This window comes from Oscarella lobularis, chromosome 14 (genome assembly GCF_947507565.1).
Source record: "Oscarella lobularis chromosome 14, ooOscLobu1.1, whole genome shotgun sequence".
NCBI lineage: Eukaryota > Metazoa > Porifera > Homoscleromorpha > Homosclerophorida > Oscarellidae > Oscarella > Oscarella lobularis.
The window spans coordinates 1,753,541-1,777,173 of NC_089188.1; the positions used below are offsets into that span (position 1 = coordinate 1,753,541).

General features: G+C 46.7%; 7 protein-coding genes and 2 long non-coding RNA genes across 10 annotated transcripts; 1 reads left to right on the plus strand and 8 right to left on the minus strand.

Moving 5' to 3' along the window:
* Nucleotides 1–27: 27 nt before the first annotated feature.
* On the minus strand, nucleotides 28–831 carry LOC136195126 (E3 ubiquitin-protein ligase MSL2-like). The gene has a single exon (XM_065984395.1). The coding sequence runs from the start codon at nucleotides 820–822 to the stop codon at nucleotides 127–129; it is 696 nt and encodes a 231-aa protein (XP_065840467.1). The 5' UTR covers nucleotides 823–831; the 3' UTR covers nucleotides 28–126.
* Nucleotides 832–886: 55 nt separating this feature from the next.
* On the minus strand, nucleotides 887–3,448 carry LOC136195164 (uncharacterized). Its single transcript, XM_065984435.1, has 11 exons — nucleotides 3,096–3,448; nucleotides 2,870–3,040; nucleotides 2,571–2,734; nucleotides 2,355–2,409; nucleotides 2,186–2,291; nucleotides 1,925–2,126; nucleotides 1,781–1,872; nucleotides 1,637–1,727; nucleotides 1,223–1,574; nucleotides 1,111–1,167; nucleotides 887–1,057 (listed from the first exon to the last, which is right to left on the minus strand). Exons 1-11 carry the CDS (start codon nucleotides 3,220–3,222, stop codon nucleotides 966–968), a joined length of 1,509 nt encoding a protein of 502 aa, XP_065840507.1. The 5' UTR covers nucleotides 3,223–3,448; the 3' UTR covers nucleotides 887–965.
* A 209-nt stretch (nucleotides 3,449–3,657) lies between these two features.
* LOC136195163 (propionyl-CoA carboxylase beta chain, mitochondrial-like) lies at nucleotides 3,658–6,595 on the minus strand. The gene is made up of 19 exons (XM_065984434.1): nucleotides 6,419–6,595; nucleotides 6,235–6,348; nucleotides 6,110–6,178; nucleotides 6,003–6,059; nucleotides 5,839–5,952; nucleotides 5,712–5,772; nucleotides 5,603–5,652; nucleotides 5,315–5,356; nucleotides 5,194–5,260; nucleotides 5,088–5,133; nucleotides 4,959–5,033; nucleotides 4,832–4,913; nucleotides 4,649–4,772; nucleotides 4,479–4,586; nucleotides 4,328–4,428; nucleotides 4,167–4,265; nucleotides 4,077–4,116; nucleotides 3,952–4,011; nucleotides 3,658–3,897 (listed from the first exon to the last, which is right to left on the minus strand). The coding sequence occupies exons 1-19, from the start codon at nucleotides 6,572–6,574 to the stop codon at nucleotides 3,776–3,778; spliced, it is 1,587 nt and encodes a 528-aa protein (XP_065840506.1). The 5' UTR covers nucleotides 6,575–6,595; the 3' UTR covers nucleotides 3,658–3,775.
* A 244-nt stretch (nucleotides 6,596–6,839) lies between these two features.
* Nucleotides 6,840–8,954, minus strand: LOC136195095 (uncharacterized). Its single transcript, XM_065984366.1, has 8 exons — nucleotides 8,557–8,954; nucleotides 8,455–8,487; nucleotides 8,294–8,343; nucleotides 7,892–7,943; nucleotides 7,800–7,844; nucleotides 7,662–7,741; nucleotides 7,544–7,611; nucleotides 6,840–7,486 (listed from the first exon to the last, which is right to left on the minus strand). The coding sequence occupies exons 1-8, from the start codon at nucleotides 8,857–8,859 to the stop codon at nucleotides 7,071–7,073; spliced, it is 1,047 nt and encodes a 348-aa protein (XP_065840438.1). The 5' UTR covers nucleotides 8,860–8,954; the 3' UTR covers nucleotides 6,840–7,070.
* On the plus strand, nucleotides 8,886–10,209 carry LOC136195096 (spliceosome-associated protein CWC15 homolog). 2 transcript variants are annotated; one of them, XM_065984367.1, is made up of 9 exons: nucleotides 8,886–9,020; nucleotides 9,072–9,220; nucleotides 9,268–9,380; nucleotides 9,429–9,482; nucleotides 9,541–9,560; nucleotides 9,613–9,720; nucleotides 9,783–9,892; nucleotides 9,943–10,000; nucleotides 10,051–10,209. In XM_065984367.1, exons 2-9 carry the CDS (start codon nucleotides 9,090–9,092, stop codon nucleotides 10,120–10,122), a joined length of 666 nt encoding a protein of 221 aa, XP_065840439.1. In that variant the 5' UTR covers nucleotides 8,886–9,020; nucleotides 9,072–9,089; the 3' UTR covers nucleotides 10,123–10,209. The 2 variants fall into 2 exon arrangements, with proteins under 2 accessions (XP_065840439.1, XP_065840440.1); XM_065984368.1 differs by having other exon boundaries at nucleotides 9,544–9,560.
* On the minus strand, nucleotides 10,040–12,687 carry LOC136195094 (alpha-1,2-mannosyltransferase ALG9-like). The gene is made up of 16 exons (XM_065984365.1): nucleotides 12,533–12,687; nucleotides 12,353–12,484; nucleotides 12,223–12,293; nucleotides 12,078–12,166; nucleotides 11,955–12,028; nucleotides 11,844–11,905; nucleotides 11,700–11,787; nucleotides 11,539–11,644; nucleotides 11,405–11,493; nucleotides 11,311–11,356; nucleotides 11,124–11,263; nucleotides 10,941–11,076; nucleotides 10,747–10,891; nucleotides 10,561–10,690; nucleotides 10,318–10,445; nucleotides 10,040–10,269 (listed from the first exon to the last, which is right to left on the minus strand). The coding sequence occupies exons 1-16, from the start codon at nucleotides 12,653–12,655 to the stop codon at nucleotides 10,179–10,181; spliced, it is 1,650 nt and encodes a 549-aa protein (XP_065840437.1). The 5' UTR covers nucleotides 12,656–12,687; the 3' UTR covers nucleotides 10,040–10,178.
* A 44-nt stretch (nucleotides 12,688–12,731) lies between these two features.
* Nucleotides 12,732–13,233, minus strand: LOC136195097 (uncharacterized). Its single transcript, XR_010671779.1, has 4 exons — nucleotides 13,223–13,233; nucleotides 13,143–13,169; nucleotides 13,013–13,091; nucleotides 12,732–12,957 (listed from the first exon to the last, which is right to left on the minus strand). It is a non-coding gene; the product is annotated as an uncharacterized lncRNA (long non-coding RNA).
* A 683-nt stretch (nucleotides 13,234–13,916) lies between these two features.
* Nucleotides 13,917–18,061, minus strand: LOC136195489 (uncharacterized). The gene is made up of 17 exons (XM_065984814.1): nucleotides 17,951–18,061; nucleotides 15,995–16,036; nucleotides 15,925–15,945; nucleotides 15,814–15,873; nucleotides 15,751–15,765; nucleotides 15,565–15,627; nucleotides 15,504–15,515; nucleotides 14,933–14,974; nucleotides 14,865–14,885; nucleotides 14,758–14,817; nucleotides 14,695–14,709; nucleotides 14,582–14,644; nucleotides 14,307–14,369; nucleotides 14,240–14,260; nucleotides 14,130–14,192; nucleotides 14,047–14,068; nucleotides 13,917–13,957 (listed from the first exon to the last, which is right to left on the minus strand). Exons 1-17 carry the CDS (start codon nucleotides 18,059–18,061, stop codon nucleotides 13,917–13,919), a joined length of 735 nt encoding a protein of 244 aa, XP_065840886.1.
* Nucleotides 18,062–23,038: 4,977 nt separating this feature from the next.
* Nucleotides 23,039–23,438, minus strand: LOC136195098 (uncharacterized). Its single transcript, XR_010671780.1, has 4 exons — nucleotides 23,388–23,438; nucleotides 23,295–23,336; nucleotides 23,136–23,198; nucleotides 23,039–23,085 (listed from the first exon to the last, which is right to left on the minus strand). It is a non-coding gene; the product is annotated as an uncharacterized lncRNA (long non-coding RNA).
* Nucleotides 23,439–23,633: the final 195 nt, after the last annotated feature.

Here is a 23,633-nt window from a genome sequence, read left to right on the forward strand (position 1 = left end):
GAAGGAGGGAACGGTTCCTGGATGAAATTAATTTCTGGAAGTTTACCATGCTTGAGCATCTAACACTACTTCAGTCGATACCAACGTACAGAAAATTCAAATAGTTTAGCAGAACGGTCAAAAAAATCAATACTTCGCTTTCTTAGAATTTCGCTTATTAGCAGTTTTCGTAGAATTTTTCTTCTCCTTGGCGATTCGCCCCTTGGAAACGTGAGAAAGATTCCCCGACGACGCCGCCGCGCCTCCCTTGCGCGCGAGCCCGGCACTCAACTGCGCCACAATACCCGGCATAGCCTCCTGATCTTCGGCCAATTCGTTGACGACCTCCTGTCGCCGCCGTTCGACGTCCTTTTGAACGTCGTGCGACGGCGAATTCGTCTTCGGTAGAACGGCGTAGGACGCGAGCGGCACGTCGCCGATCGTTTCGGCGAGGAGAAGCGCGAGAACGCCTCGTCCGCCGTTATTAGGCGTCGTCGACGACGTCGACGCGTAGCTCGCGTTCACGACGTCGCAAACGGCGCGGTAACAGTCGACGAGCAAGCGCGCGTGCTCGTCGGCGACGAGATGGCGTCGATCCTTGCAGCGTTTGCACGTGATCTTCAGTATGGGCTCCTTGCCGCCGTTCTCGCACTCGCGGCAGTACACGTGACGGCACGACGGCGCGATGACCGGTTCGCGCGCTAGAAGGCCGCACGCGCAGCAGCTCAGACTGCGACGGAGGTAGGGGAGTAGGAGGGCGATGTCCGACCACGATGACGCGTCGGACGGGTTTGCGAGTAGGATGGCTCGACACACGGCCGTGTAAAGAGACGTCGCGTTCATCGTCGTTTGTCGGCTAGCCGCGCATGCCTGCCCACCTACTACGTAGGCCTACACGTGATTGACTTGATCAATACGCAGTGGACATTTATTGAGACGAAACATGAGATCACATTTTTGACGAACTGACAGAAAAAAGTCTGAGTTTATTCAAGAGACGCTTCTTTTTCGTAGCAGACTTGAAGGATTGCATGGGGATCAGGAGTCGGATACAACTGCTCAGTTGTTGGATAAAAATCTGTATGTAAATGATAATAAGGCGAGCACTCAAATAATTCATTATGTACTGACCCTTTTCGTCAAAAGTGAAACTCCTGCAATCATCGGCCATATGAACACAGAGCATACCTAATTTAGAAATTCTGTGTTTATCAGTATCCACCAAAAAATCAACTACGAATACCTGGAGTTCTTCTAAAATTGTCTCTGAATTTTCCAATGGCTGAGAGCGGCACTCCGCCTCTCAACGCCATGCACATGACCTCGCCTCCGTACGCAGCCAGCGTGATTAGATCAGGAGTGGGATTAGGAACAAACTCCCTTCTAACCAGAGACAGTCTCTCAAAGATCTGCTGGGTTGACGTGTTGACAAAAACGATCTCGTTTGATAGTCGCATAGTTGATAACAGTATCTCCTCCCCCGTCTCCTTGACGACGCACATACCGGTGCCGTGCGTGTCGCCGAGAGGAACGTTACCGTACGGAGTATTGTCATACGACACTTCCGCGTTCGGCTTCCACTTGGGAATTTCCAGCTGAGAGAGCACGACAAAACTTGTGAGACTTAAAACTTTGTGTGCGAGTTATTAGCTCGTACTTCGATTGGATTCGGAAATTTTCCGTGACACGGTGCAGTTGTATTGTGAAAGTAAAGATAATCGCCCAGATTGGATTTTCCAGTAGACGCTCTAAAGTACACGGTTGCAAAAAGTAGACACAACGATTTGAAACGTCCGCTTACCCGTTGGTGACCATACCAAAGTTGCCGCTGTACCGCCGACTTCCGCCGCAGCCGTCTCCTTTGACGATTGGGTGACTATAAACTTTTACAACCTTATGGGAAACATAGAAGCAGATTGTTTTATACAGCCCCTCGTTGACTGACTTTGAATTCTTCTCCTTCGGCGTCAGCGATGAGTAGACCACCGTGGGACATGGTGACGTAAAAGAGTCCATTGCGTCGCTCGAAGCCGCCGCATATGGGTCGCGCCGCTTTTGTTGCCAAGTCCTCAATGCAGTTTTGTAGTTTAAGCGTCTTTTCGTGAGTTAGATTCAAATACAGCTCTTGACCTGGCATTTTTTCGACTCTACAGCACCAGGAGGAAAAGTTTAATTAGTGGTCGACTTTTTCATTAGTGTGCTTCACCTGATCTTGTGCAGATGACCTGAACGACCTGTCGATCCCCCGATATCAAGTACGACTATGAATTTGCCGTCGGAGGTAAACTCCGCGTAATGATTTTGCGGCGATCCTACGACGTGGGTGCATGGGCACGTGCTAAACGTCTAATTTACTACACACTACATTATGTCACCTTTGCTCAGCGTATTGTAACAGCCAATTATTTTTCTCGTCTTGATGTCCATCACCTGAAATGAATTAATAAGCTAAAGCACTCGCTCTGTTGACGTTTCGTTTAAAAAGAAACAGTCACAGTTTGGCTTGAGTCATTAGTGCGGATGTTTTTCTTTTCGAGGGCGGAGAGTTCAAGGACACAGGTGCACGGCATTAGGCACTCAACGAACAATACCTGAATGTCGCCGCTGCCAACGTAGCTGATGAGAGCATAGTTCATGTGGGTAAAATAGGGATAGGACGATATCATGTGCGGCTTTTGGCCACGTCGGCACGCGCCGTTGAGCGCGACGTTCGCTGTGAGCGTAGCGCTCGTCATATTGATAGTCGCGACGGCACCTTCACAGAGAAGGACGAAAACTTAGAATGAAAATGTAGTCGCGGCGCGGTGTTTATGCCACTCGTCGGCAATGTACAAACGTGATGTATGTGACGCCCGTTCGAGAGCGAGAGATGCATACCGCGAGATCTTACCTTGGCCGCGATTACTTTTCAACTTTGCACTGTCGTAAATGTAAAGCATTCCGCCGCCGTTCTCTCGCTGCTTGTCGTCGTCGTAAGCCTGATCGAGGACCCATACTTCGCACGTTTGATTTGCCATCTGGTCGAGATAGTGACTCGGAGGGAGCAGTTGATCTCGATTTTCTGCGCAAATCGAAAGCAAGTCAGGGATTGTGGGTGTGCGCGTGCAGGTCCTAACCATCGCACGTCTTCCGCCAGCGCTCCTGGTAGGTCTCCTCGTTGAAGTGAGAGCCGCACACCCTGCACGTCTCTACGAGTGGCATAGCAAGTGCAAGGCACAGAGCAAAAGCGGACAGTCCAATCATCGTGAAGAGCGCTCAAAGAGAGACTGGGAGTCAATTCCGAAAAGATCGCTCAGTTATACCCTCCCCCCCATCAGTCCTTTTCTAAATTCGGAAACTCCGCCTGCCCATTACGGTGACGCGGCTCAGTGGGACTTCAGTCCACGCAGCGTCGAGGTAGGTATCCCATAAAGGATTCGCGTGCCTCGTCTATTTGGCTTAAGCGAACCGATCATTAGCGACCGCCCCCCGCTATAGACAGCGCCGGAGTACCGCGCTTGGGCCACCTAAGTCCATATATAGTATGGCAGACCGCCCGATGTGTTTACAGAGTCGCGCAGCTCGACGGGAACACTTTACGATACTCTAAGCTTCCGCAGAAATACGAGGAACACTAACAGATCACTGAGTTGAATTCAGGTAATGGCAGTGGAATGAGGGATGACCACACACAGAGGCTAACATGCTTAGGACATCAGAACAAAACTTGGGGAAAGAGCGAGAGAGAGAATGTCAGCTGGCCTATGCCCCCACCCCGCGGATCCGTACTGTAGTACCAAGTTAACTTCGCACCTTACTACAGCGGTATGTTGCCGTGTTTTTTCCACGGATTCGTCAGCTTCTTGGACGCCAACACGTCGAGATCGTCGCAGAGCAGCAAACGAGTCTGTCTCGGCGCTATGACGTCGTCCACAAAGCCTACAAAGGACAGACATTCGTTTGCGGGCCCTCTCTCGCCCCAACCCCTCCGACCTCGTCCAGCAGCTGGAAACGGATTCGCAAACTTCTCGACGTACTCAACCTCGCTTCGAGCTGCAAATTACACACACGCAAACGACGTACAAATGTTTACACAAAAATCGAACGACCCATCGTACCAATATCGGACTGGCCTTTGAAGATTATTGCCACAGCCCCCTGCATTAGAAAATGAAACAGATATAAGGAGCCGCCGCGAACGATCCCACTTTTGCTCCCATGACGGCAATTTCGGCGGCAGGCCACGCATAGTTGACATCGCCGCGCAGGTGTTTCGAACTCATCACATCATACGCGCCGCCGTATGCCTATAGGCACAAAGTGCTCCAGTGTATAGTTCCGGAGAGCGGATCGAATTGCCCTTTGCAACCTTTCTCGTTATGACTGTGATTTTAGGAACTGTCGCCTCGGCGTAGGCGTACAGAAGCTTGGCGCCGTGGCGTATAATTCCACCGTACTCCTGACTCGATCCTTGGTTGGATTTTATTCTATTGCGAAATCATCGAGTCGGATTGCTATACCGGGTAGAAAGCCGGGCACGTCGACGAACGTGACGATTGGAATATTAAAAGCGTCGCAAAATCTCACGAAACGAGCTCCCTTCACCGAAGCGTTGATATCCAAACAACCTGTTTCGCAAAGCAAAAGACGAGGAGGTACGGGTAGCCATGCCAACGGAACTGGACCAAACCTGCAGCGACCAGCGGCTGATTGGCGACGACGCCCACGGTACGACCGTTCAGCCGACCAAAACCAACAATAATATTTCGAGCGAACGCGGGCATAATTTGAAAGAAGTCGCCCTCGTCGACCACCTGTGAACAACGCGAACGCGTCCCATCACATAGCACCGACTCTTTGGGGTTCGTCATACCGAAGTAACGACGTCGAGAATGTCGTAGGGTTTCAGTGGATCTTCCGGGACCACGGTATCAAGAGACGGTATCAGTCGATCCCTGAGAGCAGGTTTAAAAAAAAAAAAGAGCGGGGTCTTTTTGCACCTCGGATCGTCGGAAAATCGAATCGGTGCCGGCTCTTTGTTGTTCAACGGCAAAAAGTCGAAAAACTCGCGCGTGCTAATTGGGGATCGATTGCGCGACGTCACGCACAGAAAGAAAGCGTATCGTTACCGCGACAGCGCGTCGATGTCGTTCTCGAATGCGTAGTGACAGACGCCTTGGCCGCGCGGGCGAGAGAAATAAAACGGGGCGAGAAAAACGCTCTATAGCACCGTACCAGATTTACTGGAGTGCGTCTTGACTCCGCCTAGGTCTTCGTGGGTCACGTCTTCGTGCAATTCGGCCTAAGTAAGTAAATCGGCGTCGGCTCGATCTTCGCAAACAAAGTTCCTAGCTACCTTCACGACGTCCGGTCCGGTCACGTACATGAACGACGTGTCCTGTGCGAGAAAGGGAGACGCATACCACCACCCATTAGTACTCTCTCTCTCTCTCTCTCTCTCTCTCTCTCAAAGACAACACTGTCTAGTTCAAGCCCCCCCTCTTCTCATTTAAAATTTCCGGCTATCAAAATCAAAAGAGCCTCAAGGCCGTTACGTAACAGGGCTTCTGTTCGTTTTAGAATGGGATACGACGCGCGGTAGGTGACTTCTATAGAACCCATCATCGTATGCAAATACGCGCACCTTAACCATGAATACGAAGTCCGTAATAGCTGGCGAATAGACGGCACCACCTGCACGCAGCAGGAAGCAAATTGACCTCAATTTCCGCGCGAGAGGCATAAAAGCTAACCGGCGCACGGCCCCATGATGAGCGATATTTGAGGAATGACGCCCGAAGCGTTAACGTTTCTCTACGTGAAACGATCGAAACGAATCGAGGACGGCGCAGGTTCCCATTAGGAAAAAACAATAAGCACCTGAAAGATCTCCGCGTAGCCGGCCAGCGATGCGACCCCCTCCTGTATGCGCGCACCGCCGGAATCGTTCAAGCCAATCACGGGCACCCCAAGCAGCATCGCTTTGTCCATAATCTGAGACGAATCGATTTTCTCTCTCCTATCATGTCAATTTATCTATCTACCTTGCAGATTTTTCTCGATTGAGCGGCGGAAAGCGTTCCACCAAATACGGTAAAATCCTAAAGGCAGATGACTCCGCTCTACCCCTCCACCTATATATCTTCCTTACTTGACTGTATACGAATGTGTCCCTACCGTTGATCTTACCCCTCCCCGTCACAACACCATCGCCTAGTGTCTAAAACGAGTACAATCTTACTTGCCGAGCGCTGGGATCTCTCTTTCTGGGCTTGCCTTTCGATTTTCCATGCCGAAATCGGCGCAGTCGTGCGTCACGAACATGTCGTACTCGCGAAACGAGCCGGGGTCGAGAAGGAGGCGAAGTCTCTCGCGCGCCGTCAGGCGACCCTAGTACAGTACAGGGTCCACAGTACAGTAGAGGGAATCGCGTTCGGTTGTCTCTTCGTTTATCGCTCACTTTTTCGTGCTGTTTTGCGATTCGCTGCTCGCCGCCGCCGACGAGCGCTTCTTCGCGTTTTTGCTCTACTTTGCGACTCGAGGACGCGAGCGTTTGAGCGTGCAACGTCGTTGCACGCTCTAGAGAGCGATAGAACGGTCGCAAGAGCCTGAACATGCCTCGTCCGTTACTGATACGGGAAGGGTTACGAGAATTTACGGCACTCGTGTGCTGTCACTTACTGTGGCTTTTCGCGACACCGTTTCAAATCGTTTTGAATCGATAACAACGCGAATTGACAGAAAATGTAATTCTGCGAACGTTTCGAATGAAATCTTCTTGCAGTTCGGTCTAAAAACGTGAAAAAACCTCGAAGTGCTAACGTGCTTGTGCCTCATGCCCAGCACATCACTCATGCACTTGGGTCAATTTTTTACAGGTGCAATTGTCATAATAATATAATTAGGTAGCAGCTCTTCCCGCTCCACCAAGTGAACAATAAAAATGTCTGAAAGAAATGATAAATGCCAGCTCTTGAATATGCAAAGAACTCTAACTATACAAAAACCGCTCTAACCTATACAAAGAGGTATCTACACAGGTTCCTGCATACACTTCGTATCACAACGTCAATTTTTAAGACATTCTTCTACATATGTACTATATAAAGTTGCTAACTATCCATTACAGATTGAAAAGCAATTTCATTCTCTGCGCCACCTTCACTACCGCCACTCCCCCCACCAGCAGTAGAAACTGGCAAACTGTCCCCAAACCTAAAGCCAGTTCCCGTACCAAATCGATACGACTTTCGACTAAAGTCCATGGAGAATAATCCAGACGTGAAAGGCAAAGCTGAAACACCACCGCCACCGTCGACGCTGCTACTTGCACTACTGTGAGCCGCCGACGTTCCGCTCTCATTCAGCGGACTCTGCTCATGGAGATTAAATAGAGATTGCCTAAGTGGACTGGCTCCACGTCCGGAGTCGCTGTCACCCGGCACCAAGGCAGGATCATCGACGAGAAGAGGAGAGGGAACGTTGCAGTAGCGTTTCGGCGGGCTCACAAATACCTCTTCCATGGAGTCTAATTTTTTTAGAAAAAGCAGTCGTTCACTTGCATCTGTAATTTTTATAACTGCACCTGAACATTTTCTCTTCAGAGCTAGTGAATCAGGCCGACGGTCTGATAGGAGAGGACTCTGACTTCTCCTAGAGCAGAGTAGTGAAAGCAACTAAAACGATCTAAAGCTTGTTCAGACTTTTTGAAGCCCGGAAAGGAAGAACGCCGACTTATTCCCCCCTGATTGGAAAGCACGGGACTCGATGGAAAACTTCTCGCCTAGACAACAACAGGTCCATAGCTAAAGTCTCAAAAAACAGCGAAGGTCTTAAAAAACCCCGTGAGATGGCCATCCCACGCCCTGACTCGGATATTGACCGTCCTAGAATCAATTGTTAGGCAAGCGATTTGTCAAAGGCAATGTCGTACAAGATTCATTTCTTCGCATCGTTGCGTCAGCTGAATAGTCAGCGTTGTAAGACTAAAGAAACGTCCATATTAGCGGGAACGCACAATTCATGGCTCATGCATAAACGTCAAGAAGCAGAAGCTATTTAGTAACAATTCTCGTAAAAATGAGACATAGCTGTTTCTCTACGCACTTCACTCCACTAACAGGTCCAAGGTGTATCGTTACAATTGTCTACTGAAGGCCACAGGGAAAAAATCACAGCCTTTAGGAGATATAATATTTCCCTGCTAAACGCCAGAAACGTCATGCTGGGATATAAAAAGGCACGCCCGCTACTCTGTCGAATGATCCCCCTACGACACCAATCAACGGCTACTACACTACACTACTACTGTACATCTTTCGATCGTTTGCGTTACCTTTCGTGAGCGACTTCCTGCTTCACGCAACCATCGATTCCGCTTCCCTCCTAAACGACAACAAAACGATCGCTATAACTCGTTTCGAACGAATCAGATTGGAGTATTAGATTAATTCGAATGCGTCGCCGGACTTTCGAGTCCCCGGCCAGAACGCTCACCCTCTTCAATTCCCAAACGCGCGGCTCGACCACCTGCACACACAGAGGAGCGCATAGATTCGGCGTACGACGAGCGAGAGCGCGACCCCCCCTTTCCCTCACCATCGACGGACTCGACGGCACGCTGACGACGACGGCGCCCGATCGGGCGCGTCGAAACGGCGGCGGCGGCGACAACGACGACGGTGGCGGCGGCGCATTGGCGAGATCGAGCGCCGTCAGAGTGAATGGGGACGGTCGCGACGTCGCAGCACTCGTCGTTGTCGTCGTTGTCGTTGTAGCCGCGGCGGCGACTTCGGCGAGCATTGGCGCGGACGTGGAGCGTTTGAGCGCGATCGGTAGAGCGTGCACGGAGTCGTCGGTCTCCATCGCTGTTGGATGGGAAAGAAATGGAGGATCGGACATTCCCAAATCATTTGCGCAGTGCGCAGGCGCCTATCGTGCGAGGTCGATTGTTCGCCCGCCCCCGGATGTCTGTTTTCTAGAGGTTTTGGGAAGGCTAGTCTTTTTTTTATCTAGTCTCTACTGAATGTGCGAATCAAGAGCTAGAGAAAGGACACGCTGAAGTATAGAACAGGTCATGTGATGAATTCGTGTTACATGCCCGGATAATTTAGACCTGTTTACCTCGAAAAATGACTACAGCCGCTCGTCCCACTTTCGAACCGGCGCGAGGCGGCTCGGGAAAGGGCGAGAAGGACCTGTCGGCCTTGTCCAAACACTATTCGAGTCGCGATCTTCCCGGACAGCTCAAATTGAAGTCGAGGTGCGCCTAGAACTGATGTCTGTGTCGCTTACGAAGTCGTCTATCAGGGGACGAGGCCAAGGCACGACCGAAGAACTTCGCGAGCGCGACTTTCGCAGCGATCTCGAGGAACGAGAACGACGAGCGGCGCGCGAGAAAGCGAAAGAGCGAGGAGAAAGAGGCTAGTGAAAAAAATGAGAAGGCAACGAATGATAAGAATTGCGTTTAGTTGTCAACTCGCCTAAGCGACAGAAACCAGCCGAACTGCCACCTCCAACAGCAGGTAAATGACCATAATTCGCAAAAAATTTGACTGTGACGTAGTGTTTTTTTCTGGCTAGCAGATCCAGATAAAGACGACGTAAGCTATGCGATTCGTTTGTTGATGTGTGTTCACGTCTCTTGTTTTGTAGGATGATGACGACGACGACGATGATGACAGTGATGAAGATGATACCGCCGAGCTTCTTCGCGAGCTGCAGAAAATTAAGCAGGAGCGCGCAGAAGAGGAGGCAAGAAAGGTAAATGCGTGAATACGGCATGTACCAGGACGATGATGTCATATGATCGTCTCATTCTACAGGAGAGGGAACGCAAGGATGATGAAGAGCGAATTAGAAAAGAGAACATCGTCTCCGGAAATCCGCTCCTGAATTCTTCCGATGCGCCGAGCGGTTTTAAAGTGAAACGAAGGTGCATATCCTATACTGAAAATATGAGTGATTTTTTATTATTAATTTTAGGTGGGATGATGACGTTGTATTTAAGAACTGCGCTAGAGGCGTCGAAGAGAATCCAAAGGTTCGCACCGCCAAGCAAATGAACTCTATCAATATCCTGTATTACTTTAGGAGAGAAAATTCATTAATGACACAATACGATCCGAATTTCACAAGCGATTCATGAGCAAGTATATCAAGTAGACTGTTGCATGTAACGCGTTGCTTGATAAAAATAACATCACATGCCGTTCACTTCATTATTGCCTCTGCAAAACGTTATAAGATCCATACACTGTGTTCGCTGTTGACAGAAGTGGAACGTAGAAGGCCCTGTAGGGGAGCTTAGACCTGTAAGCATTTTCATTGGCAATCAATTCAGCGTTGAAGACGGCTTGCCTGTCTGGTATGAGAAATGGGGCGGATATAATTGCCTTCCACTGGGTCTGCTGCGAATAATTTGGCTCGTTGGGTCTTTCTTCTCCGTCATCAAGATCAATGAGGTACTTGCAGGTGTCTAGGTCAACCTAGGTGCAAGGCATTATCCGTCTAGCCTGTACTACAATTTTAAAAGCGCCCTGTTTTTATAGTCTGAAAGCTAACTGTACAAAAGAAGTGGGTAAGGAGCTCTCCTTTGCTTACATAACGATCTGGTTCCTCTTTGTTCATATCATTCATTCCAGTCGGGATGATCCAAGTGGCATTTGAGCCGGAAGCGTAGTGCTTTGGTAGCTGGCCCTTAAACGCTGATTGAATAAATTGGATCTTCCATCTAAGGAAGCGTCTGCTATACTACAACACTTCGCAGCCTGGTCAACGCTTGCGTGCCTTTCTGATGGAATGAAGAAGTGGCTTGGAAATCGATACCACTCCTTACCAACGCAAACGTTTTCGTTTTCACCCGTTACATCTTTGCTGAATGTTGAAAGATGACCGTATAACTTCCCATAGACTTGCATTGGAGCACTGTAGCCTAAAGGAAAGCGTTCACTGATTTCTTTCTGCTTGAGTACAAGGCGTACCATAGTAAAGTGCCAAAAGTCGAGACAAAGATAACAGGGCAAAGATAGAGAGAGTTCCAAGAGGCACAAATGATTGAGAGATGACGCTAAATCCCCGCACCTTTGGGACCTTGAGAGCAACTTTAGCTAACATGCTCTAAAAACAATAAAAATTAAAGACGCTACAATCCCTGCTACATTTACCAGAGCATAGTTGATACATAGAGCCGCTGCCAGACAGAGAAGAGGATAAATGGGAAATAGAAAGCGCTCCTCCTTATGTGGTCTTGTGAAGAAGATTGCCATCCAAAGAAGCATAGGAGACAAGCAATACAACGCCTTGTCTAGCACAAAGGAATTAGCAAGGACGAGGAAGAAAGACTGTTAGTACAATCTGCTCCAAAATTCAGTTTAACCAACAAGAATTTCCACAGCGCCTAACAAATCTATTCAATCAACGAACTCGAGGATAATTTCTTACTTACCCATATGATAGGACAAGCTAATGCTAAGAGAAAGACAATATTGAAGTTCAAAATACCATTTAAAAGGTAGAACGTCCATGGCTCGGTTCCTAGAAACACCTTAGAGTGGCCCAATCCAGGTAGAAGCGCTCTACCGTAAAGATCTGGACCGCCTTGGCCAAAGACGTTGTAAAGAACGATGCCAAGCGAAGCAATGACGAGTTTCCTGTAGTAGAAGTAGTCAACGAGAATTGTGGGTAGCTAGGAGATCAATTGAATTTTTAGATAAAAATGCTTGAAATTGCGCAAACCTTACCAGTATCAGTAGACTAACTAGAAAAACCGTTTTGAAAAAAGAGAAGAATCGTTTGTGGATGAACAGTATGTCAACAGCGATGGGCACTCTAATGGAAGAAGAACTAGCCAGCCTAGAGATTTGTAAATACTGTATATTTCGTACCCAAGTGCAATACTAAACGGCCATCCAAGCAAAGCGCTCACACCAATTGCCAATACAGCAACCTAAACAATTAATTCCCCCAGTCCTTATGCCCAAATAATGATCACATACTGTATAACTGCCAAGACACCAAGCTCCCAGTGCCACTAGTCCGCAGTACATGCAAAACGAACTTGGAAGAAAGGCTGTAAAAAAGTCTACTGTACGAGACACATCATAACACTTTTTAGTTACCTGTCGAAGAAATAAACATCCCCGAGCTCACAAGTAGAAACCCAAAACAAAGGCGAGCTGTAGAGCCGCCAAACGCGGCCAAAATTCCTCTAAGAAATCATTCTATTTTTTGCACGAATTCTAAATAACGATCCAGTCCACCCACTTATAGAAATACGTCTCGCACGTGGCGCAGGCAAGGGCCATTGCACATCGAACCCCGTAAAATATGGCCATCTGAGAAGAAAGGGAAGAAAAATGATTTCGTTGTATCGTCGTTTTTTCTTCTCTCCTGCCTTGTTCGAGATCAACCAATTGGCGACGTAGGCTGGAAGGGCGTAGAGCCAAACGTACGCGTAGGATCGGATTGCGTACGATGGAGAGTATTCCCACGTTTGGAAACCGAAGCCGTAGATGATTTGGTGCGTCTGTGAGGAGCGAGTTAGCGTAGAGGGAGGTTTCGTCGTCTAGCGGACCGGTTCCCAATAGTTGAACGTTTCGTCGCAGTCTGTAATTGCATTGAAAAGCGCGGATACAATGCGTGCGGTGAAAAATAGCCGAAATGCGACAGACAGAGTGGGGCTCCAAACGCTCATCATCAAAATAATAGTATCACGTGATTGATTCACGCACGTGTGCGGGGCCAAAGAGCGAGCAGCGTGTAATGTACGTGCAGCCAATTTCTTCATTACTGGATATCAAAACACAATATAAAAAGGTAAACGCAATAATCAAAAAACTCTCCGTCTACATTTCAATAAAGGCGTGCATTTTCTGCACTAAATCATGCTCAGGATAATGCGCCGCCTGTGCTTTCAACGCCTTCTGATACTCTCGTCTCAGGCCAGGGGCAATGCTCGTGTATATTTCGTTAGGCGTTTTAATCTCAGGATGATATAATCTGCAAAAAAGCTCAAAAATGAAACTCAATATAAATGTATCGGTATAGACATTACTTTTGCCTCAAAACTTGGAGCATCTTCCAGTGGCGCTTTTCATTGGGATGTACGTGCCGTCTCAGGAACACAAAAAGACCTGCATGAAGAAAACTTCAAATACCTGCCATAGATAAGGGAATACACGTACCCTCTGCTATCCTGCGAAGGTTGGGGTCTTTCAAGAAACAAATAGAGCATTTGAAATAAATGTCTACTTTTCAATCTTACCCACGTCTCCTAAATTAAATAATGTTACCATTCACATGATTACCCAAGTTAATTTAATTTAATTATACCTTCTTCGCATGGAAGAATGACTTGCGCAGGAACTAATAGAGAGAAAATATAGAGCATCAAAATTAAAAATTCATCAGATGTTATACAAAATTTACATTCGCCTCTACACGTCACCGCCCGTAGTTCAAGCTCTTGTATTCTTCTCTAAAAAAATGCTATCCATTTAATCAGCTACACGCAATCTGCTTCTTACACGCTTCTCTTCTTCCTTCAAAACAGAAAAAGGAAAAAATCAGTAGCGTGAACTACATTACTTGAATCAGTTAGTTTTCTTCTTACCGGCATCGGTCTTCTTCTTGTTGCTGGTTCTACAAGGAATTGAAGTGCTAGAGCAAACATGCAGTTAACATTACACAGGATCCTACCGTAAGCAACCTCACCCCGTTCCGCGGCTGGTGGTGGTGGTGGTGGTGGTGATAGTGGTGGTGGTGGTGATAGTGGTGGTGGTGATAGTGGTGGTGATAGTGGTGGTGGTGGTGGTGGTGGTGATAGTGGTGGTGGTGGTGATAGTGGTGGTGGTGTTGGTGGTGGTGAAGGAGATGACGACAACGAGGAAAGTGGGGAAAGGGAAAGAGCAGTTGCTGGTGAGAATTTAACCATTCACACAGTTAATTAACACAATGAATTACCTAGTAACCTCACCTTCAGCCGGCGAAAGAGGTTCTTCTGTTTTCAGCGAAAAGTAAAAAACAGAAAATTTAAAATTAGTCAAAGATGCCACGCACTTGCAAATACTGTACAATCACATAGATTACCTTGATCAGATTCTGGTGATTTCTAAAAAAGAAAAGAGAACATTTACATAAAAAGAGAAATCCCAAATCTCCATTATTTTTACCTCCATTTGCTTTGAGCCTTCTTTTAAATCGCTATTTTCCCTCTCCAATTCCCTCATTTTGGTCTAAAAGAGAGATTTGATATTAACTAAAAGAGCCTCATTACTGCTACCTTCATTTCGTCATTCATAATCTAAAAAGAAATATTTATCCATCATTAAAATGTCTATTATTGTTACCTCCATTCGCTGCAAAACTTCAATTAAATTCCAATATTCATTTTCTACGTCATTTATTTTTATCTAAAAGCAATATTTGCAAGAAATTAACAGAGCCCCATTACTGCTACTAATAATTTCAAAAAAAAAATTACTCTCAGGGTCCACAAGTAATTGTATTAGAAATTTAAAATTACTCGCCAAGTTCATGCGTAATTTCACTACTAATAAGTGCAAAAACAATTACTCACAGAATCCATGAGTAATTCCACTACTAATCAAAGACAATTTGTTACCTTCAATTGCTTTGAGCCTTCTCTTAAATCACTGTTTTCTCTCTCCAATTCGCTCATTTTGGTCTAAAAGCAAGATTAGATATCAATTAAAAATAAAGCCTCATTACTGCTACCTTCATTTCGTCAATCTAAAAAGAAATATTTACCCATAATTAAAAAATCTGTATTATTCCTACCTCCATTTGCTTTGAGCCTTCTTCTAAATCACTATCCCTTGCCAATTCCCTCATTTTGATCTAAAAGCAAGATTTGATATTAATTAAAAGAGCCTCGTTACTACTACCTTCATTTCATCATTCGTAATCTAAAAAGAACAATTTACCCATTCTTAAAAATGTCCATTATTGTTACCTTTAATTTCTGATTTTCAGTTTCCACTTTATTCATTTTCATCTAAAAACAATATTTGCAATAAATTAAAGAGCTCCATTACTGCCCTCGTTTGAACGTTTAAACAAGTTGTACAGCCTTCCCCACTTATCTCTACACAACTAAACCCGCCGTTTGAACGAACCCCCCGTTTGAACGTTCAAACCCGTTGTACCCACTTATCTCTACTCTAACCCCCCGTTTGAAAGTTCAAACCCGTTGCACAGCCATCCCCATATCTCTACACAACCAACCCCCCGTTTGAACGTTCGAACCCCCGTTTGAACGTTCAAACCCGTTGTACAGCCTTCCCCACTTATCTCTACTCTAACCCCCCGTTTGAACGTTCAAACCCGTTGTACAGCCTTCCCCACTTATCTCTACTCTAACCCCCCGTTTGAACGTTCAAACCCGTTGTACAGCCTTCCCCACTTATCTCTACTCTAACCCCGTTTGAACGTGTACATCCTTCCCCACTTATACTGCTACATGTACTAATAATTTCAAAGAAAATTACTCTCGGGGTCCACAACTAATAATTTCAAAGACAAACCTTCATCTCGATCTAAAAAGAAATATTTACCCATAATTAAAAAAATCTCTATTACTGTTACCTCCAATTGCTTTGAGCCTTCTCTTAAATCACTGTTTTCTTTCTCCAATTCTCTCATTTTGGTCTAAAAGCAAGATTTGATAAAACATTATATATATTATCTTCTAGTACGAAAGGACCGAAGGATAATCGTCCACTGGTGTACCAATTGTAATATTAACTAATAATAGAGCCTCATTACTGCTACCTTCATTTTGTCAATCTAAGAAGAAATATTTATCTATAATTAAAAAATCTGTATTATTGCTACCTCCATTTGCTTTGAACCTTCTTCTAAATCACTATCCCTTGCCAATTCCCTCATTTTGGTCTAAAAGCAAGATTTGATATTAATTAATTAAAAGAGCCTCGTTAATGCTACCTTCATTTCATCATTCGTAATCTAAAGAGAAATATATTTACCCATTCTTAAAAATGTCCATTATTGTTACCTTTAAAATCTGATTTTCAGTTTCCACTTTATTCATTTTCATCTAAAAGCAATATTTGCAATAAATTAAAGAGCTCCATTACTGCCCTCGTTTGAACGTTCAAACCAGTTGTACAGCCTTCCCCACTTATCTCTACTCTAACCCCCCGTTTGAACGTTTAAACCCGTTGTACAGCCTCCCCCACTTATCTCTACTCTAACACCCGTTTGAACGTTCAAACCCGTTGTACAGCCTTCCCCACTTATCTCCCCGTTTGAACGTTCAAACCCATTGTACAGCCTTCCCCATATCTCTACACAACCAACCCCCGTTTGAACGTTCGAACCCCCGTTTGAACGTCTAAACCCGTTGTACCCGTTTGAACGTTCAAACCCGTTGTACAGCCTTCCGCACTTATCTCTACACAACCAACCCCCCGTTTGAACGTTCGAACCCCCGTTTGAACGTTCAAACCCGTTGTACAGCCTTCCTCACTTATCTCTACTCTAACCCCACGTTTGAACGTTCAAACCCGTTGTACAGCCTTCCTCACTTATCTCTACACAACCAACCCCCGTTTGAACGTTCGAACCCCCGTTTGAACGTTTAAACCCGTTGTACCCGTTTGAACGTTCAAACCCGTTGTACAGCCTTCCCCACTTATCTCTACTCTAACCCCACGTTTGAACGTTCAAACCCGTTGTACAGCCTTCCTCACTTATCTCTACTCTAACCCCCGCTGTATTATACTAAGGAGACCTCAAATAACGGATGTATGATCGAACATTCGAAGGGTTTGAACGTTCGAAGGGTTCGAACATTCAAATCCTTCGAACGTTCGAAAGGTTTGAACGTTCGAAAGTTCGAAAGGTTCGAACGTTCGAAGGGTTTGAACGTCGAACCCCCGTTCGAACCCCCCTTCGAAGGCGTTCGAACGTTCGAACAAGGCATTCAAACGTTCGAACAAGGCATTTGAACGTTCGAACCAGGCATTCGAACGTTCGAACCAGGCATTGGAACGTTCGAACCAGCAATTCGAACGTTCGAAGCAGGCATTCGAACGTTCGAACAAGGCGTTCGAAAGTTCGAACCAGGCATTTGAACGTTCGAACGTGGGTTCAAACGTTCGAACGGGTGTTTGAACGTTCGAAGGTTCGAACGGTTCGAACGGTTGGAACGTTCGAACGGGGGTTCGAACGTTCGAACGGGGGTTCGAACGTTCGAACGGGGGTTCGAAAGTTCAAGTGGGGGTTTGAACGTTCGAACGGTTTGAACGTTCGAAAGGTTCGAACGTTCGAAGGGTTCGAACATTGGAAAATACGAAGGATTTGAACCTTTGAAGGGTTCGAACATTCGAAGGAACGATCTAACGGTTCGAACGTTCGAACGGGTGTAGAACCTTTACTCGTAGTACACTAAGGAGACCTCAAATATCGGCTGTATTAAACTAAGGAGACCTCAAATATCGGCCGTATTATACTAAGGAGACCTCAAATATCAGCTGTATTATACTAAGGAGACCTCAAATATCGGATGTATGATCGAACATTCGAAGGGTTCGAACATTCAAATCGTTCGAACGTTCGAAAGGTTCGAACGTTCGAAGGGTTCGAACGTCGAACCCCCGTTCGAGCGTTCGAAAGGTTCGAACGTTCGAAGGGTTCGAACGTCGAACCCCCGTTCGAGCGTTCGAACGTCGAACCCCCGTTCGAGCGTTCGAACCCCGGTTCGAACGTTCGAACACCCCGTTCGAACGTTCGAACCCCCCTTCGAACGTTCGAACACCACGTTCGAACGTTCGAACACCCCGTTCGAACGTTCGAAGTGTTTGAACATTCGAAGGGTTCGAACGTTCGAAAGGTTCGAACGTTTGAAGGGTTCGAACGTTCGAACAAGGCGTTCGAACGTTCGAACAAGGCGTTCGAACGTTCGAACAAGGCATTCGAACGTTCGAACAAGGCATTCGAACGTTCGAACCAGGCATTCGAACGTTCGAACCAGGCATTCGAACGTTCGAACAAGGCGTTCGAAAGTTCGAACCAGACATTCGAACGTTCGAACGGGTGTTTGAACGTTCGAACCAGGCATTCGAACGTTCGAACGGGGGTTCAAACGTTCGAACGGGTGTTTGAACATTCGAATGTTCGAACGGTTCAAACGTTCGAACGGGTGTTCGAACGTTCGAACGTTCGAAAAGGTGTTCGAACATTCGAACGGGGGTTCGAACGTTCAAGTGGGGGTTCGAACGTTCGAACGGGTGTTCGAACGGGTGTTCGAACGGGTGTTCGAACGGGCGTTCGAAGGTTCGAACGTTAGAACGGTTCGAACGGGTGTTCGAACGGGTGTTCGAACGTTCGAACGTTCGAACGTTCGAAAGGGTGTTCGAACGTTCGAAGGGTTCGAACATGGGAAAATTCGAAGGTTTGACGAAGGGTTCAAACGTTCAAAGGATTCGAACATTCGAAGGGTTCGAACGTTCGAAGGGTTCGAACGTTTGAAGGGTTCGAACATTCAAAGGGTTTGAACATTCGAAGGAACGATCGAACGGTTCGAACGGTTCGAACGGTTCGAACGGTTCGAACGTTTGAACGGTTCGAAGGGTTCGAACATTCAAAGGGTTTGAACATTCGAAGGAACGATCGAACGGTTCGAACGGTTCGAACGGTTCGAACGTTTGAACGGTTCGAACGGTTCGAACGTTCGAAAGGGTGTTCGAACGTTCGAACGGGTGTTCGAACGTCCAAACGGGTGTAGAACCTTTAACAAATATCGGATGTATGATCGAACATTCGAAGGGTTCGAACGTTCGAAAGGTTCGAACGTTCGAAGGGTTTGAACGTCGAACCCCCGTTCGAACGTTCGAACCGGGGTTCGAACGTTCGAACACCCCGTTCGAACGTTTGAAACCCGTTCGAACGTTCGAACACCCCGTTCGAACGTTCGAAAGGTTCGAAAGTTTTAAGGGTTCGAACGTTCGAACGGGTGTTTGAACGTTAGAACGGGTGCCCCCCGTTTGAACGTTCAAACCCGTTGTACAGCCTTCCTCACTTATCTCTACACAACCAACCCCCGTTTGAACGTTCGAACCCCCGTTTGAACGTTTAAACCCGTTGTACCCGTTTGAACGTTCAAACCCGTTGTACAGCCTTCCCCACTTATCTCTACTCTAACCCCACGTTTGAACGTTAAAACCCTTGTACAGCCTTCCTCACTTATCTCTACTCTAACCCCCGTTTGAACGTTCAAACCCATTGTACAGCCTTCCCCATATCTCTACACAACCAACCCCCGTTTGAACGTTTGAACCCCCGTTTGAACGTTTAAACCCGTTGTACAGCCTTCCCCACTTATCTCTACTCTAACCCCACGTTTGAACGTTAAAACCCTTGTACAGCCTTCCCCACTTATCTCTACTCTAACCCCCGTTTGAACGTTCAAACCCGTTGTACAGCCTTCCCCACTTATCTCTACCGTTTGAACGTTCAAACCCGTTGTACAGCCTTCCTCACTTATCTCTACTCTAACCCCCCGTTTGAACGTTCAAACCCGTTGTACAGCCTTCCCCATATCTCTACACAACCAACCCCCGTTTGAACGTTCGAACCCCCGTTTGAACGTTCAAACCCGTTGTACAGCCTTCCTCACTTATCTCTACTCTAACCCCACGTTTAAACGTTCAAACCCATTGTACAGCCTTCCCCATATCTCTACACAACCAACCCCCGTTTGAACGTTCGAACCCCCGTTTGAACGTTCAAACCCGTTGTACAGCCTTCCCCACTTATCTCTACTCTAACCCCACGTTTGAACGTTCAAACCCGTTGTACAGCCTTCCTCACTTATCTCTACTCTAACCCCCGCTGTATTATACTAAGGAGACCTCAAATAACGGATGTATGATCGAACATTCGAAGGGTTTGAACGTTCGAAGGGTTCGAACATTCAAATCCTTCGAACGTTCGAAAGGTTTGAACGTTCGAAAGTTCGAAAGGTTCGAACGTTCGAAGGGTTTGAACGTCGAACCCCCGTTCGAACCCCCCTTCGAAGGCGTTCGAACGTTCGAACAAGGCATTCAAACGTTCGAACAAGGCATTTGAACGTTCGAACCAGGCATTCGAACGTTCGAACCAGGCATTGGAACGTTCGAACCAGCAATTCGAACGTTCGAAGCAGGCATTCGAACGTTCGAACAAGGCGTTCGAAAGTTCGAACCAGGCATTTGAACGTTCGAACGTGGGTTCAAACGTTCGAACGGGTGTTTGAACGTTCGAAGGTTCGAACGGTTCGAACGGTTGGAACGTTCGAACGGGGGTTCGAACGTTCGAACGGGGGTTCGAACGTTCGAACGGGGGTTCGAAAGTTCAAGTGGGGGTTTGAACGTTCGAACGGTTTGAACGTTCGAAAGGTTCGAACGTTCGAAGGGTTCGAACATTGGAAAATACGAAGGATTTGAACCTTTGAAGGGTTCGAACATTCGAAGGAACGATCTAACGGTTCGAACGTTCGAACGGGTGTAGAACCTTTACTCGTAGTACACTAAGGAGACCTCAAATATCGGCTGTATTAAACTAAGGAGACCTCAAATATCGGCCGTATTATACTAAGGAGACCTCAAATATCAGCTGTATTATACTAAGGAGACCTCAAATATCGGATGTATGATCGAACATTCGAAGGGTTCGAACATTCAAATCGTTCGAACGTTCGAAAGGTTCGAACGTTCGAAGGGTTCGAACGTCGAACCCCCGTTCGAGCGTTCGAACGTCGAACCCCCGTTCGAGCGTTCGAACCCCGGTTCGAACGTTCGAACACCCCGTTCGAACGTTCGAACCCCCCTTCGAACGTTCGAACACCACGTTCGAACGTTCGAACACCCCGTTCGAACGTTCGAAGTGTTTGAACATTCGAAGGGTTCGAACGTTCGAAAGGTTCGAACGTTTGAAGGGTTCGAACGTTCGAACAAGGCGTTCGAACGTTCGAACAAGGCGTTCGAACGTTCGAACAAGGCATTCGAACGTTCGAACAAGGCATTCGAACGTTCGAACCAGGCATTCGAACGTTCGAACCAGGCATTCGAACGTTCGAACAAGGCGTTCGAAAGTTCGAACCAGACATTCGAACGTTCGAACGGGTGTTTGAACGTTCGAACCAGGCATTCGAACGTTCGAACGGGGGTTCAAACGTTCGAACGGGTGTTTGAACATTCGAATGTTCGAACGGTTCAAACGTTCGAACGGGTGTTCGAACGTTCGAACGTTCGAAAAGGTGTTCGAACATTCGAACGGGGGTTCGAACGTTCAAGTGGGGGTTCGAACGTTCGAACGGGTGTTCGAACGGGTGTTCGAACGGGTGTTCGAACGGGCGTTCGAAGGTTCGAACGTTAGAACGGTTCGAACGGGTGTTCGAACGGGTGTTCGAACGTTCGAACGTTCGAACGTTCGAAAGGGTGTTCGAACGTTCGAAGGGTTCGAACATGGGAAAATTCGAAGGTTTGACGAAGGGTTCAAACGTTCAAAGGATTCGAACATTCGAAGGGTTCGAACGTTCGAAGGGTTCGAACGTTTGAAGGGTTCGAACATTCAAAGGGTTTGAACATTCGAAGGAACGATCGAACGGTTCGAACGGTTCGAACGGTTCGAACGGTTCGAACGTTTGAACGGTTCGAAGGGTTCGAACATTCAAAGGGTTTGAACATTCGAAGGAACGATCGAACGGTTCGAACGGTTCGAACGGTTCGAACGTTTGAACGGTTCGAACGGTTCGAACGTTCGAAAGGGTGTTCGAACGTTCGAACGGGTGTTCGAACGTCCAAACGGGTGTAGAACCTTTAACAAATATCGGATGTATGATCGAACATTCGAAGGGTTCGAACGTTCGAAAGGTTCGAACGTTCGAAGGGTTTGAACGTCGAACCCCCGTTCGAACGTTCGAACCGGGGTTCGAACGTTCGAACACCCCGTTCGAACGTTTGAAACCCGTTCGAACGTTCGAACACCCCGTTCGAACGTTCGAAAGGTTCGAAAGTTTTAAGGGTTCGAACGTTCGAACGGGTGTTTGAACGTTAGAACGGGTGCCCCCCGTTTGAACGTTCAAACCCGTTGTACAGCCTTCCTCACTTATCTCTACACAACCAACCCCCGTTTGAACGTTCGAACCCCCGTTTGAACGTTTAAACCCGTTGTACCCGTTTGAACGTTCAAACCCGTTGTACAGCCTTCCCCACTTATCTCTACTCTAACCCCACGTTTGAACGTTAAAACCCTTGTACAGCCTTCCTCACTTATCTCTACTCTAACCCCCGTTTGAACGTTCAAACCCATTGTACAGCCTTCCCCATATCTCTACACAACCAACCCCCGTTTGAACGTTTGAACCCCCGTTTGAACGTTTAAACCCGTTGTACAGCCTTCCCCACTTATCTCTACTCTAACCCCACGTTTGAACGTTAAAACCCTTGTACAGCCTTCCCCACTTATCTCTACTCTAACCCCCGTTTGAACGTTCAAACCCGTTGTACAGCCTTCCCCACTTATCTCTACCGTTTGAACGTTCAAACCCGTTGTACAGCCTTCCTCACTTATCTCTACTCTAACCCCCCGTTTGAACGTTCAAACCCGTTGTACAGCCTTCCCCATATCTCTACACAACCAACCCCCGTTTGAACGTTCGAACCCCCGTTTGAACGTTCAAACCCGTTGTACAGCCTTCCTCACTTATCTCTACTCTAACCCCACGTTTAAACGTTCAAACCCATTGTACAGCCTTCCCCATATCTCTACACAACCAACCCCCGTTTGAACGTTCGAACCCCCGTTTGAACGTTCAAACCCGTTGTACAGCCTTCCCCACTTATCTCTACTCTAACCCCACGTTTGAACGTTCAAACCCGTTGTACAGCCTTCCTCACTTATCTCTACTCTAACCCCCCGTTTGAACGTTCAAACCCGTTGTACAGCCTTCCTCACGTATCTCTACTCTAACCCCCCCGTTTGAACGTTCAAACCCGTTGTACATCCTTCCCCACTTATACTGCTACATGTACTAATAATTTCAAGGAAAATTACTCTCGGGGTCCACAACTAATAATTTCAAAGACAAACCTTCATCTCGATCTAAAAAGAAATATTTACCCATAATTAAAAAAAATCTCTATTACTGTTACCTCCAATTGCTTTGAGCCTTCTCTTAAATCACTGTTTTCTTTCTCCAATTCTCTCATTTTGGTCTAAAAACAAGATTTGATATTAATTAAAAGAGCCTAATTACTGCTACCTTCATTTCATCTAAAAAGAAAGATTTACCCATCATCCTTTATTGTTACCTTTATTTTCTGATTTTCAGTTTCCACTTCATTCATTTTCATCTAAAAGCAATATTTGCAATAAATTAATTAAAAAATCTCTATTACTGTTACCTCCATTTGCTTTGAGCCTTCTTTTAAGTCTCTATTTTCCCTTTCCATTTCCCTCATTTTGGTCTAAAAGCATCATTGCAAATACGTATAGGTTATTATGTCATTCAGGGCACGAGGGGCGTGAATGCACAACCATGGATTATTCTATAAGTCATTAATAACATAGCCGTGACTCTCCTGGTCGAGAGTCACGTGCCATGTATTACATACTTACACGAACGTCCTCCCGCGAGTCATGGGCGGAGC

Excerpts from the sequence above, each read along its gene's own strand:
- LOC136195096 (XM_065984367.1), top strand. The coding sequence starts at position 9,090 with ATGACTACAGCCGCTCGTCCCACTTTCGAACCGGCGCGAGGCGGCTCG. Across the intron at positions 9,221-9,267 it reads CAGCTCAAATTGAAGTCGAG|GGGACGAGGCCAAGGCACGA; the intron begins GTGCGCCTAGAA and ends GTCGTCTATCAG. Across the intron at positions 9,483-9,540 it reads ACTGCCACCTCCAACAGCAG|CAGATCCAGATAAAGACGAC; the intron begins GTAAATGACCAT and ends TTTTCTGGCTAG.
- LOC136195095 (XM_065984366.1), bottom strand. The coding sequence starts at position 8,859 with ATGTCCGATCCTCCATTTCTTTCCCATCCAACAGCGATGGAGACCGAC. Across the intron at positions 8,488-8,556 it reads TGCCGTCGAGTCCGTCGATG|GTGGTCGAGCCGCGCGTTTG; the intron begins GTGAGGGAAAGG and ends CTGTGTGTGCAG. Across the intron at positions 7,612-7,661 it reads TCCTTTCCGGGCTTCAAAAA|GAGAAGTCAGAGTCCTCTCC; the intron begins GTCTGAACAAGC and ends ACTCTGCTCTAG.
- LOC136195164 (XM_065984435.1), bottom strand. The coding sequence starts at position 3,222 with ATGATTGGACTGTCCGCTTTTGCTCTGTGCCTTGCACTTGCTATGCCA. Across the intron at positions 1,873-1,924 it reads CCGAAGGAGAAGAATTCAAA|GTTGTAAAAGTTTATAGTCA; the intron begins GTCAGTCAACGA and ends GTTTCCCATAAG. Across the intron at positions 1,168-1,222 it reads CAATTTTAGAAGAACTCCAG|GTATGCTCTGTGTTCATATG; the intron begins GTATTCGTAGTT and ends TTTCTAAATTAG.
- LOC136195489 (XM_065984814.1), bottom strand. The coding sequence starts at position 18,061 with ATGCCTGGTTCGAACGTTCAAACACCCGTTCGAACGTTCGAATGTCTG. Across the intron at positions 14,886-14,932 it reads CTGAAAATCAGAAATTAAAG|ATTACGAATGATGAAATGAA; the intron begins GTAACAATAATG and ends TGTTCTTTTTAG. Across the intron at positions 14,069-14,129 it reads AAGGCTCAAAGCAAATGGAG|AAATCACCAGAATCTGATCA; the intron begins GTAAAAATAATG and ends TTTCTTTTTTAG.
- LOC136195094 (XM_065984365.1), bottom strand. The coding sequence starts at position 12,655 with ATGATGAGCGTTTGGAGCCCCACTCTGTCTGTCGCATTTCGGCTATTT. Across the intron at positions 12,029-12,077 it reads GATGTTTATTTCTTCGACAG|CCTTTCTTCCAAGTTCGTTT; the intron begins GTAACTAAAAAG and ends ACTTTTTTACAG. Across the intron at positions 10,691-10,746 it reads TTCTTCATTCCATCAGAAAG|ATGGAAGATCCAATTTATTC; the intron begins GCACGCAAGCGT and ends ACGCTTCCTTAG.
- LOC136195163 (XM_065984434.1), bottom strand. The coding sequence starts at position 6,574 with ATGTTCAGGCTCTTGCGACCGTTCTATCGCTCTCTAGAGCGTGCAACG. Across the intron at positions 4,587-4,648 it reads TCAGCCGCTGGTCGCTGCAG|GTTGTTTGGATATCAACGCT; the intron begins GTTTGGTCCAGT and ends TTTGCGAAACAG. Across the intron at positions 4,117-4,166 it reads TTGCCGTCATGGGAGCAAAA|GGGGCTGTGGCAATAATCTT; the intron begins GTGGGATCGTTC and ends TTTCTAATGCAG.
- LOC136195126 (XM_065984395.1), bottom strand. The coding sequence starts at position 822 with ATGAACGCGACGTCTCTTTACACGGCCGTGTGTCGAGCCATCCTACTC.